Raw genomic sequence first — 14612 nt, forward strand, 5'->3', positions numbered from 1 at the left:
TGTTAATCCCATTGAGAACTTGTGGTCAATCATCAAGAGACGGGTGGACAAACAAAAACCTTCAAATTCAGACAAAATAAAAGCATTGATTTTGCAAGAATGGACTGCTATCATTCAGGATTTGATCCAGAAGTTGATTGAGAGCATGCCAGGGAGAATTTCTGAGGTCCTGAAGAAGGGTCAACACTGCAAATATTGACTTGCTGCATTAACTTATTCTGTCAACATAACCTTTTGTTACTCATAATATGATTGCAATTATATTTCTGTATGTGATAAAAACATCTGACAAACACACATAAAAACCAGAGGGCAGCAGATCATGTGAAAATATAATATTTGTGTCATTCTCTAAACTTTTGGCCATGACTGTATATCTGTAGAAGACGACACTGCTCACATTTTAGGTCACTGTCCATCTGTCCTTTAAAGTGCCATCCAATCAACCTTGCTGCAGTTGGCGGGCTATTTAAATGACTTCTGTTCGGTCCGAGGGGCGGTGTTTCCTATCCATTCCTCCTCCCTATCCTTGTCTGCCGTCCACAATATTTTCTGGAATTTGAGTAGGTGTACGCCATAGTCCGCGTGTGCACAATGCAATCTTGCCTCGCACAGGCGCAGTATGCTTTGCCCAACTGCGGGCAAAGCCTAAAAGCATTACTGTGCATGCGCCCATTAACTACGTCCCGGAACACAGCGAAATACTTCTGGGACATAGTTAACCGGGCATGTGCAGTAATGCTTTTAGGCTTTGCCCGCAGTTGGGCAAAGCATACTGTGTGTGCGAGGAAAGATTGCGTTGCGCACGCGTGGACTATGGCGTACACCTACTCAAATTCCAGAAAATACTGCGGACAGCGGCCTAGGATGGGGAGGAGGAATGGATAGGAAACACCGCCCATCGGACCGGACAAAAGTCATTTAAAAAGCCCGCCAAATTCAGGCGACAGATTCCCTTTAATGGATGATGGATTAAAGTGGGTATAGCCAGAGCAGCCCATTCAGTAGCTTTTGAGATAATTGTTCAATTACTTGTAATCCCTTTAAAAAGAGGCAGCTACATATTAAAGAGCTGTAATTCCTATACCCTCACTCCAATTAGAATATGAATACCCTCAAAATAAAGCTGAGAGTCTGCACTTTAAGCCCATATTGGTTATATAACTATCTTGAATATATTTTGGTAAACAGCTAAAACTTAAGTCACTGTCCAAATATTTCTGGACCTAACTATGTGGATTTCTACTGCAGGCTCCAAGAAATAATCGTTAAAGGGGTTGTGAAGAAAAAAAAAAAAGAAGTACAATTATTGATCATGGTGGTCAGACAGCTAGGACCTGCACTGCTCGGCCGTTAGAGGCGCAGAGCGGAATGTGAGACCACAGCTCCATTCATTCTCTATGGGGCTGATAAGTGCTATGCTTGTTTTTTTCCGGCACCCCATAGGGAATGACTGGAGAGCCACTTGGGCGTCCGACCTGCTGTTCCATCGTGAAACGTTGTGCCTTTCGGTGTGGCTCCTAGAACTCAGACCCCCACCAATTGGCAAATTATCACCTATACCGTAGATAGGGGATAACGTGTTTTAACCTGACTCCTTTAAACCGTTATACAGTCTACCGGTTCCCACAGGTGTACGCACTGGACTACACAGACACCCTACTGGAGGAATACGTGCCGAACCACGCGTCTTCTCCCCAAGGTCAATCTACGATATCGGAAACATAAAATATTACATATGTACAGAAGGAATAATGGCTGCTAGATAGTAACCCAAGCACATGTATTGTCTGCGGATTGCAGCCAATCGGTGCGGCTGAAACAATGATGTCCTAGGCTAGGATCGAGTACCGATGTACTCGATCCTGGATCCCAAAACTCCCCTGGATTGGCGCGATCGCCGACATATCCAAGTACACGTGAAAGTGCTCGACTTTAAAACATGAGTAGTCCCTAAAATACAAATGTGACCATATAACAATTACTGCGAGGGTCCAGGTGACTGCAATTCATGGAAACATAATTGCGAGGGGGGGGGGGGGGGGGGGGGGGGGAGAGCTATTAAAACATGGAGTAAAAATATCATGTCCGGTCCTGTAGTGCCAGCTGCCGACGTGAGAACCAATTATTGCTGAGAATCTGGAGCAGGAATATTCTGGGGTTGGACAGGACTCCAACAGGCCTATTAGTAAGGTGCTTGACAGGTGAGCTCTCAAAGCACTTCATGGCTGTCACAGCCGAATTATACAATTTCGGCAGGCGTTCCTTGCCATTTTCAAGATCTTGGCTTGCAGTCAATTAGTTGAAACTGGCTCCCTCATGGTGTACTTGTCAGGACTGTGATGGACGCGTGAGTGCAAGTTCATTACCAGATACAACTGTAAGGAGCCGTGCCCATCACATGACCGGGACAAGGGACTGATATAGGACGGGTTCTCTTTAGGAGCTCCTGGTGGCAGCAGAGGATGTGACTGGCACATTGGCCCTTCGTAGAAGGCCAAAGAAATTACCTCCTCGTTTCTGGCCACTTTTTCACCAGCTACTAAACTCAGTGATTTTGGAGACCCTACTAAAAAGAAAAATAAGGGTAAAATCCACTATATCTTGCATTTGCAGACACGACCATGAATCTGTGGCCCGAGGACTACTGCCGTCCAGATTATTTACATCCTCCTGGCACGTGTAAGATAAGGGCAGGCGTCTCATCAAACCAATTCTGGCATCATGCAATTGGCATTGCCCCAAGCCCATGATATACGATAACCATCGACTACTACGGGCCACCAAGCTCCGACATGGCACGAGGGTCACTATTCCTATGTACAGATTAAGAGTTTGTTTCCTCTCTAGCCCACCGGGTGCCATAGTCTCTGCGGCTACGCATCCAGCTGTTTGCTGCTTTCAGATTTCTGGTCCAGGCGGCTCCGGTTGCTTTTCACCATGTAGATGAAATAGGCCAAGGTTTCCTTCTCGTTTACAGGAATGTTTCGGAAATGTCGGCTCACGGTCTGGTGAAAACAGTTGATATATAAAATATAAAAACAAAGTCTGAAAAAGTGTCAAAGGTTTAAAAAATACATTACCTATTTTATATTAATTTACAAGTTTTTTTAAATATTTTTTTTTTAATAGGACTAACAATTTGATGGCCAATACTAAGGATGGGCAAAGAATATTAGATTGTGAGGAAGTGCCAGGAGGCGCCTGCTATTATTCAAATGAATGGGACGAGATGCAATACCCAGGTATGGCCACTACTTAAAATACAGCACTGTGGCCCTTGGTGGAGCTCACCTGGTCCTGTGTTACTATATTTCTCCTGTAGGGGGTCGCTACAGAGGAAATGTGTGATATTTATCCAATTTTACCACTCAGTAGGGTTTGTCAGCATTAGGACTGTACCTCTGCCAGTTGTGCCTTGTTCAGGCCAGGACGGGTCTGCAGCTTGTAGTGCCTCTTGTACCTCCGGAGAGTGTTCACCTGAAGCTGGAAGAGGTCCACCTGTAGAAACAGAGACAAGCGGCGTTACTACATTACATGACCCAATTATCGAGAAACAGAGTACCCAGAGAAACGCTCGTACGTCGGGTGAAATTATTTTTAAGCTGGCTCATAAATCATTCTCAGCAGCACACTGTCCTGTGTAAACAGCTCATGTACTGACAAAAACAGCAGCAACCTACGGACACAGAACGATCTAGTACTGATTGTTTTGTGAAATATCTGAAGTGTAGTTGATCTGTCTAAACCAGCCATGAAATGTCCGTTGATCAACAAACTTGTAACAGACTGGTCTTGCTGAGGTTCGACCTGCACTGCTGTCAAGCACCTCAGCAGCTCTCCAGTTTCCCCGGCAGCATCTGCTCCTCACTGCCTCCTCACTGCCTGGAGGCTAAAATAAAATCTACGATTCTGATAAAAATCAGAATGATGGAGCAGTCAAAGGCGAATTATTCTTCTAGACCAAGAAATAACCTCTTCTGGCTAAGAAGTAACTAATGGATACTTCATTGTACGATGGAGACAGTGCTGGAAATTAGGAAGAGTCAGGAGCAGGGTATATATTTTTCAAATTTTGCCTTTTCTGTGGTCTGAATTTGTATGATGGGGACCTGAGCTGGTTTGGGGTATCCCAATTAGCCGAGGGAGTCTGCTTTGGGGCATCCCAAATGCTTTATTTCTCCTGTGGTGGCATTGTGGGGGAAAGTTAAGACTTTTTGCTTAGAGAAACACAACAACCCCCGTATTGGATGCTCCACCTTCCGTGCAGATCTCTCTCACCTCGGGAACATCTGTATCGTGTTCTGGAGAGTCACCGCCATCGTCGCTGGTTTTTCTCTTTCTCTTGTTCCGGACACTTTGAATAAAATTCTTATGGAAATCGCAAATGTAAAGATGTCGGACCTGAGAAAGGGGAAAAAAAATAAAAGTGAAAATGGACTCGGCAAAGTATAGTGTGCAACAGTGGAGTATAAAGTGATGTGAATAGCTGTACAGTTACTATGATGGAGTATATTACACTATAATGTTGTCGGGAATATGCATAAGGCATATCTGCAGTCACATTACCACTCCGTCTCACCACCGGCACAAGAGAATCCTCAGTCCCTTTAACTGTTCATCAGCGACTGTCACCACCTCTAGAAAAGTTAAGTTTGGGCAGTCTGCTCGTCCAGAACATACAGGCATGTGTTAACACAATGCCAAGGAGAAACACATTGGCAAAGATCTTAGAGAAGCAGTAGTTGCTGACCATCGTTCTGAGAAAGGTCATAAGGCCATTTCCCAACAGTTTAGGCTTCATCTTTCTACAGCGAGAAGATTAGTTTTAAGTGTTAAACATTCAAGACAGTTGACAAAATTCCCAGGAAAAAATAAGATCCCAGAAAATTCACCCCAAAGTCAGACTGGGCAATGCTGAAGAAAATTCCAAGAAACTCAAGAACTACAGCTCAGACTCTAAAGGCCTCAAGTTCCAAGCTCATGACAGTACACTTAGAAAGAGAATGACCAATTATGACTGGAAAAGTTGGCATGAAATACGGTACTTTTTTTTTTTTTCCTAAAAAATAACCTGGCAGCAAGGCTAACAGTTGCAAAATAGGATGTGCACAAAGTACAAGACTTATGGAACAATATTCTTTGGACAGGTTAGACAAATTGGAGATGTTTAGTCAAATGCCCTGCACCATATTGGTGGAAATCAAACACCTCAGAACAACGGTCAAGCTTGGTGGAGGAGGGTGACGATTTGGGCTTCTTTTGTGGCCACAGGATTTGGGCACCTATTAGTCAACCATGAACTCCTATGTACACCAAAGTAGCTCAGCATCAAATGTGAGGCCATATACTCAAAAGCTAAAGCTTGGCCAAACCTGGGTTATATAACAGAGCAACGATTCACGTGCACCAGCAAATCTATATCAGAATGGCTGACAAAAAAAAAAAAATGAAACAAGGTTATGCAATGGCCGAGTCACAGACCATAATCCAATGGAAATGCTGTGGTGACACCTTAGAGCTGTGCAGAAACTCGGACACAAACCTGAAGAAACCTCAGTAATGTTATAAACAATCGGCCACAATTCCTCCAGAACAAAAGTGAGAGACAGTCACACAGAACCAAAGCGTTAAGTTATTGGTTGCTCTACGAGCAACTAATTCAAGGGGTGTACTTAGTTCTTCACACATGGCTTCTACCTTCCTGGCCAATAATATTCGTCACTGTCCTTTACAGTGTATACCCTATATAACCAGTATAGACCAACGTAGTATACATCAGTACAGTACAAGATCCATATATAGTACATGACCAGCATACACCAGTACAAGATCAGTATACAGTACATGAAAAGTATACACCTGTACAGTATAAGACCAGTATACAGCACATGAAAAGTATAAGACCTGTACGGTATAAGAACAGTATTCAGTACATCAGGGGTGGGGGAACCTTTTGTCTGCCAAGGGCCATTTAGAATTTTATAATAGCGTTCGGGGGCCATATAAAATTAACTTAAACATTAGCCAACTATATTTTATTCAAACATTTAAAATAACTTGCAGCCCCCCCCACACACACGGTATAGTGCAGGCGCAGCTTCCCCCCCCCCCCCCCACACACACACACGGTATAGTGCAGGCGCAGCTTTCCCCCCCCCACACACACACACGGTATAGTGCAGGCGCAGCTTTCCCCCCCCCCCCCCCCCACACACGGTATAGTGCAGGCGCAGCTTTCCCCCCCCCCCCCCCCCCACACACGGTATAGTGCAGGCGCAGCTTTTCCCCCCCCCCCCCACACACGGTATAGTGCAGGCGCAGCTTTCCCCCCCCCCCCCCCCACACACGGTATAGTGCAGGCGCAGCTTTCCCCCCCCCCCCCCACACACGGTATAGTGCAGGCGCAGCTTTCCCCCCCCCCCCCCCACACACGGTATAGTGCAGGCGCAGCTTTCCCCCCCCCCCCCCACACACGGTATAGTGCAGGCGCAGCTTTCCCCCCCCCCCCCCACACACGGTATAGTGCAGGCGCAGCTTCCCCCCCACCCCCACACACGGTATAGTGCAGGCGCAGCTCCCCCCCACCCCCACACACGGTATAGTGCAGGCGCAGCTCCCCCCCACCAGCACACGGTATAGTGCAGGCGCAGCTCCCCCCCACCAGCACACGGTATAGTGCAGGCGCAGCTCCCCCCCACCAGCACACGGTATAGTGCAGGCGCAGCTCCCCACCACCAGCACACGGTATAGTGCAGGCGCAGCTCCCCACCACCAGCACACGGTATAGTGCAGGCGCAGCTCCCCACCACCAGCACACGGTATAGTGCAGGCGCAGCTCCCCACCACCAGCACACGGTATAGTGCAGGCGCAGCTCCCCACCACCAGCACACGGTATAGTGCAGGCGCAGCTCCCCACCACCAGCACACGGTATAGTGCAGGCGCAGCTCCCCACCACCAGCACACGGTATAGTGCAGGCGCAGCTCCCCACCAGCACACGGTATAGTGCAGGCGCAGCTCCCCACCAGCACACGGTATAGTGCAGGCGCAGCTCCCCACCAGCACACGGTATAGTGCAGGCGCAGCTCCCCACCAGCACACGGTATAGTGCAGGCGCAGCTCCCCACCAGCACACGGTATAGTGCAGGCGCAGCTCCCCACCAGCACACGGTATAGTGCAGGCGCAGCTCCCCACCAGCACACGGTATAGTGCAGGCGCAGCTCCCCACCAGCACACGGTATAGTGCAGGCGCAGCTCCCCACCAGCACACGGTATAGTGCAGGCGCAGCTCCCCACCAGCACACGGTATAGTGCAGGCGCAGCTCCCCACCAGCACACGGTATAGTGCAGGCGCAGCTCCCCACCAGCACACGGTATAGTGCAGGCGCAGCTCCCCACCAGCACACGGTATAGTGCAGGCGCAGCTCCCCACCAGCACACGGTATAGTGCAGGCGCAGCTCCCCACCAGCACACGGTATAGTGCAGGCGCAGCTCCCCACCAGCACACGGTATAGTGCAGGCGCAGCTCCCCACCAGCACACGGTATAGTGCAGGCGCAGCTCCCCACCAGCACACGGTATAGTGCAGGCGCAGCTCCCCACCAACACACGGTATAGTGCAGGCGCAGCTCCCCACCAGCACACGGTATAGTGCAGGCGCAGCTCCCCACCAACACACGGTATAGTGCAGGCGCAGCTCCCGACCAACATACAGTATAATGCAGACACACAATACCCATCACTCCTCCTTGTTCCCCACGCTGCTCCATGTTCTGCTCTGGTCTCATCCGCTCCACTGCTGGTACAGTGTGGTGCATGATGAAATTATGTCATTGTGCGTCCGCTGAGTCACAAGAAGAGGGGGAGTGATGGGAGAAGGAGCGCCTGACGCTCTCTACTCCATCACTGCTGTCAACTGTATCAGCATCATAGATGCCGATAAGTTGAATGAGCGATGGGGGTGGCTCTGGGCCACATAGCGGCCGTCGGCGACCTCTGAAGAATTAAAGGGCACGTGGTCAAAAAAAAAAAAAAAAAGAAAAAAAAAAGAAAAAAAAAAGAAAAAAAAAAGAAAAAAAAAAGAAAAAAAAAAGAAAAAAAAAAGAAAAAAAAAAGGGAAAAGTGGCTGCAGGCCGCACCAAATGATACTGCAGGGGACGTTCCCCACCCCTGCAGTATATAATCAGTATACACCAGTATAACAATGTTTAGAACATGACCAGTATACACAAGTACAGTATGTAATGACCACTGTACACCTAATACTACCAACACAGTGTATGTATACAGCTCTGGCAAAAATTGAGACCACTGCAAAATTTTCAGTTTGTCTGATTTTTCTCTTTTTTTCTATAAACTACTGATAACATGTCTTCGATTTTCCAAGCACTAAATTTTGTATTTATTTTCAGAAAATGGTCAAAAATATAAAAAAAATGCAGTGCTTGCAGACCTCAAATAATGCCAAGAAAACAAGTTCATAATCATTTAGAAACAAAAATATTAATGTTTTAAGTCAGGAAGAGTTCAGAAATCAATATTTTGTGGAATAACCATGATTGTTAATCACAGCTTTCATGTGTCTTGGCTGTTTTCCACCAGTCTTTCACTGCTTTTGGGTGACCTTATGCCACTCCTGGTACAATAATGTAAGCAGCTCTTCTTTGTTTGATGGCTTGTGACTATCCATCTTCCTCTTGATTACATTCCAGAGGTTTTCAATGGGGTTCAGGTCTGGAGATTGGGCTGGCCATGACAGGGATTTGATGTGGTGGTCCTTCATCCACACATTGATTGACCTAGCTGTGTGGCATGGCGCATTGTCCTGCTGGAAAAACCAGTCCTCAGAGTTGGGGAACATTGCCTGAGCAGAAGGAACCAACTGTTTTTCCAGGATAACCTTGTATGCGGCTTGATTCATACATCCTTCACAAAGATTATCCTGCCCAATTCCGGCCTTGCTGAAGCATCCCCAGATGATCACCGATCCTCCACCAAATTTCACAGTGGGTGCAAGACACTGTGACTTGTACGCCTCTCCAGGTCTCCGTCTAACCATTAGACGACTAGGTGTTGGGCAAAGCTGAAAATTAGACTCATCAGAGAAGATTACCTTACACCAGACCTCTATGGTCAAATCCTTAGGGTCTTTGGCAAACTTCAGCCTGGCTCTCCTTTGCTTCTCATTGATAAAAGGCTTTTTTCTAGCTTTACATGACTTGAGCTCTGCCTCTAGGAGTCTGTTACAAACTGTTCTTGCCTTGCACTTCACCCCAGTTGCCATTCCTTTTGAAGGTCACTTGATGTCATCCTGCAGTTGCTGAGTGACATTCGAATAAGATGATGGTCATCCCGGTCAGTGGAGAGTTGCTTTCGCCCTCTGCTGGTCTGTAGCTTTGTTGTCCCCAATGTCTGCTGCTTGACCTTGTTGTAATAGACTGCAGTTTTAGAAATTTTACGGATGGAGGCAACATGACGCCCACTGTATCCCTCTGCTAGTAAAACCAGAATTGAGCCCTTCTTTTCCTCACCCAAGACTTTTTTTTTTCCAATTCCTTTGGCATGGTTAAAAGTTATTTTGTCATTCCTGTTACCATATATACTCGAATATAAGCCGAGATTTTCAGCCCAAAAAATTGGGCTGAAAGTCCCCCTCTTGTACTATATTCGAGTCATATACAAAGGGGGTCAGAGGGGGAGGGGGGGGGGGCGGGGGTGTCAGGTCATACTTACCCGTCCTGACGCTGTGTCTTGAGCCCCCAGCTTCTCCCCGTGCTCTCTCTTCCTGCCTTCAGCGGTCACGTGGTGCCGCTCATTAAAACTCATGAATATGCTCATATTCATGAGTTTTAATGAGCGGTACCACGTGACCGCTGAAGGCAGGAAGAGAGAGCACGGGGAGAAGCTGGGGGCTCAAGACACAGCGTCAGGACGGGTAAGTATAGCGATACTCACCTGTCCTGCGTCCATGGCTGCTTGCTGCTGTCTGTCATCGGTCAGTGACTTCAGACAGCAGAGGGCGCGGTGACGTGGTTAGTGCGCACCGCGCCCCCTGCAGTCTGAACGTCACTGACTGATGACGTGGCAGATAGCGGTGAGCAGCCATGGACGCAGGACACGTGAGTATCTCAGGTGCCAGCAGTGACACCGGCACCTGACACCCAGCGACGGAGAGGTATGTCATTTTTTTTTTTTTTACATGCAGCAGCAGCATGGGGTCAGCATATGGGGGAACAATCTATGGAGCTTCTTATGGGGTCAGCATATGGGGGAACAATCTATGGAGCTTCTTATGGGGACACCATATGGGGGAATAATCTATGGAGCATTTCCCACCCTAGGCTTATACTCGAGTCAATAAGTTCTCCCAGTTTTTTGTGGCAAAATTTGGGGGGGGGGGGGTCGGCTTATACGGTACTTTCGGGATATTACTAGCACTTGTTTTGCCATCCAGATTGTCCTATTGAAAGAGGATTGTGACCTCCACAGCAGGGTTTTTTTTTTATACTTTCCTTTGTTAAATAATATTTGGTTCAGGCGATCACCTAATCAGAAGCACATTAAGTAGAATGAGGTCGGAATTCAACTGACACTGGAATGGAATGGCTGTCAGACATGGAGAAAAGCTGATTTTTTTTATAAAACTGTGCAGTGGTCTCTTAATTATTGCCTGAGCTGTATATTAGTGTTATGCTCAAAAGTTTACATACCCCGGCAGAATTTTTGCTTTCTTGGCCTTTTTCCAGAGAATATGAATGATAACAGACACTTTCTCCACTCTTGGTTAGTGGTTGGGTGAAGCCAAACTACTGTGTTTTCTTCTCTTTTTAAATCATAATGACAACCCAAAACATCCAAATGACCCTGAACAAAAGTTGACATACTCCGGTGATTTGGGCCTGATAACATGCTCACAAGTTGGAAAAAAAAAAAAAAAAAGGGTTTTAATGGCTACTAAAGGGAACATCCCCACCTGTGACCTGTTTGGAATGCAAAGAAAAATCCACAAACATTAGCTGAAATACTGGACTCTCTGAAAGCTAGCTGATGTCTGGGGGACGTGTGAGCTACAAAGGCCAAGGAAACTTGGTCAAGGTTGAAGGAAAGATGAATGCAGCACAATATCAGCAAATACTGGAGGCTACGTATGGGACGTACTTGGACGATGCAACATGACAACGATCCAAAACACAAGGCCAAGTCGACCTGTCATTGGCTACAGCAGAGCAAAGTGAAGTTAGAGGGGGCAATACACGGTATTAAGAAATGGGGTATGTGAACTTTTGGTCAGGGTCATTTGGATGTTTTGTGTTGTCATTATGATTTAAAAAGAGAAAACACAGTAGTTTGACAATAAATGGCTTCACCCCACCACTAACCACGAGTGGAGAAAAAGTTTTGGAGTTATCATTCATAGTCTCTGAAAAAAAAAAAAAAGGCCAAGAAATCACAATTTCTGCCGCGGTATGTAAACTTTAGAGCAAAGGTAAGTTTGTGTGTGGCCAGTACCGTATACACCAGTACAATATCTAATCACCAGTCCAGTAAGTATATGACCAGTATACACCAGTACAGTATATAATATATATCACCAAAACGGTATATATGACCAGTACAGTATAAGACCAGAATAGTATGTACAGTATATTACCAGGACACACACTGTGCTGGTGTATATACCGGTGATACATATTACTGTACTGTTGTGTACTGGTCATATACATATCAGAAGAGTATATATGACCAGTATACAACAGGAAGTATATAATATGTGTACACTGTACTGATATATATATATATATATATATATAAACACACACACACCAGTACAGTGTACACATATTATACATTTATATAGCGCTATTTATTCCCTGGCGCTTTACATGTGAAAAGGGAAATATAGACAAGTATAATAAACATGTGTAAGACAAGGGACACACAAGTACAGAAGGAGCGAGGACCCTGCCCCCGAGGGCTCTCAGTCTACAGGTATCACCAGTATAGTACACACATACACAGTACAGTATACATCAGAGTACAGTACACAGCACCCGTATACATATCCCCAGAACACAGTACACACATGACCAGCACAGTATAGATCACCCGTGCAGTACACAATACCAGTACACATATGACCAGCACGGCACGGACCCCCGGGCACTCACGCCCGCACGGCACGGACCCACCGGGCACTCACGCCCGCACGGCACGGACCCACCGGGCACTCACGCCCGCACGGCACGGACCCACCGGGCACTCACGCCCGCACGGCACGGACCCACCGGGCACTCACGCCCGCACGGCACGGACCCACCGGGCACTCACGCCCGCACGGCACGGACCCACCGGGCACTCACGCCCGCACGGCACGGACCCACCGGGCACTCACGCCCGCACGGCACGGACCCACCGGGCACTCACGCCCGCACGGCACGGACCCACCGGGCACTCACGCCCGCACGGCACGGACCCACCGGGCACTCACGCCCGCACGGCACGGACCCCCGGGCACTCACGCCCGCACGGCACGGACCCACCGGGCACTCACGCCCGCACGGCACGGACCCACCGGGCACTCACGCCCGCACGGCACGGACCCACCGGGCACTCACGCCCGCACGGCACGGACCCACCGGGCACTCACGCCCGCACGGCACGGACCCACCGGGCACTCACGCCCGCACGGCACGGACCCACCGGGCACTCACGCCCGCACGGCACGGACCCACCGGGCACTCACGCCCGCACGGCACGGACCCACCGGGCACTCACGCCCGCACGGCACGGACCCACCGGGCACTCACGCCCGCACGGCACGGACCCCCGGGCACTCACGCCCGCACGGCACGGACCCCCGGGCACTCACGCCCGCACGGCACGGACCCCCGGGCACTCACGCCCGCACGGCACGGACCCCCGGGCACTCACGCCCGCACGGCACGGACACCCGGGCACTCACGCCCGCACGGCACGGACCACCGGGCACTCACGCCCGCACGGCACGGACCCCCGGGCACTCACGCCCGCACGGCACGGACCCCCGGGCACTCACGCCCGCACGGCACGGACCCCCGGGCACTCACGCTCTTGTCAATGTCCAGCTTCAGCTTCTTCTGGGAGATGCTCTTCTGGACCCTTTTGCTGAATGACGCGTTCCCCGCCGGCCGTGCGCAGCGCTCCCCTGCGTCTATGAGACAACACGTCTGACCGAAGAACGGCGCGGCCGGGGCTGGCGGCCCGTCCCTGCTGTCCTCCTCGGTGCTGAAGCCGTTCATCCTCGCTTCCTACGAGCGCCGTGCGGACATGCCGGGCCTCCCCCGCACACTGCAGCAACCAGCCGCCTGCACCTGACAACGGAAGTCCCGCCCTCCCCAATGACTCCGGGGTGGGCGGGCCGCTACTGATAGACACGTTTATGATTGGTCTGAAGTGTTGTCAGTCAATAGTGTGTGGACCCGCCGTTTCCTGCTACAAAGTCTTCTGTCCAAACATGAGAGGAGGGGAGCATGCCGCATGGCTCCTCCCCCTGGCCAGCGGCTTCTGCGCACTACTGGGGCGACCTGCGGGGAACATTCTGTTGGGTGGTAGCAGTAGCCACATTGTGAGACTTGTAGTTCTCCACCCCAGATCCCAGCGGCCTCCCGTGTACTCAAACGTACAAGGTCACGAACTCGTGTCACGTGACAATTTCACCAGTCACATGACCATGGCAGCAGTGCAGCCTATGGAGCGCGACCTCTGGCGGACGGAGACAGCTGGCAGCTGCAGGAGTGAGGCGGGGAGGCCGCGGGGCGCAAAAGGAGCGCGGGCAAAAAAGCCGCAGAGCTGCGAGCGAATAGTCACTGACGCACAGAATGAACGAGGCGCAAATCTCCCCCCAGTGCGCGGCGCTTGAGAGTGAGGGGCAGTGTATGGGGCGTGACGGCGCAATGTGTGGCGGTATACGGGGCGTGACAGTATATTGTATGGCGGTATATGGGGCGTGACGGTGCAATGTGTGGCGGTATACGGGGCGTGACGGCGCAATGTGTGGCGGTATACGGGGCGTGACAGTATATTGTATGGCGGTATATGGGGCGGGACGGTGCAATGTGTGGCAGTATACGGGGCATGACGGTGCAATGTGTGGCGGTATACGGGGCGTGACGGTGCAATGTGTGGCGGCGTACGGGGCATGACGGTGCAATGTGTGGCGGTATACGGGGCGTGACAGTATATTGTATGGCGGTATATGGGGCGTGACGGTGCAATGTGTGGCGGTATACGGGGCGTGACGGTGCAATGTGTGGCGGTATACGGGGCGTGACGGCGCAATGTGTGGCGGTATACGGGGCGTGACGGCGCAATGTGTGGCGGTATACGGGGCGTGACGGCGCAATGTGTGGCGGTATACGGGGCGTGACGGCGCAATGTGTGGCGGTATACGGGGCGTGACGGCGCAATGTGTGGCGGTATACGGGGCGTGACGGCGCAATGTGTGGCGGTATACGGGGCGTGACGGCGCAATGTGTGGCGGTATACGGGGCGTGACGGCGCAATGTGTGGCGGTATACGGGGCGTGACGGCGCAATGTGTGGCGGTATACGGGGCGTGACGGTGCAATGTG

The 14612-nt window shown here is 50.1% G+C and overlaps 1 protein-coding gene across 1 annotated transcript; it reads right to left on the reverse strand.

The window, feature by feature from the left end:
• Window positions 1–1277: 1277 nt before the first annotated feature.
• On the reverse strand, window positions 1278–13423 carry SAP30L (SAP30 like). Its single transcript, XM_073567899.1, has 4 exons — window positions 13090–13423; window positions 4282–4404; window positions 3403–3501; window positions 1278–3008 (listed from the first exon to the last, which is right to left on the reverse strand). The coding sequence occupies exons 1-4, from the start codon at window positions 13279–13281 to the stop codon at window positions 2877–2879; spliced, it is 546 nt and encodes a 181-aa protein (XP_073424000.1). The 5' UTR covers window positions 13282–13423; the 3' UTR covers window positions 1278–2876.
• Window positions 13424–14612: the final 1189 nt, after the last annotated feature.

This window comes from Dendrobates tinctorius, unplaced genomic scaffold (genome assembly GCF_039654945.1).
Source record: "Dendrobates tinctorius isolate UK_male_01 unplaced genomic scaffold, ASM3965494v1 ptg000020l, whole genome shotgun sequence".
NCBI lineage: Eukaryota > Metazoa > Chordata > Amphibia > Anura > Dendrobatidae > Dendrobates > Dendrobates tinctorius.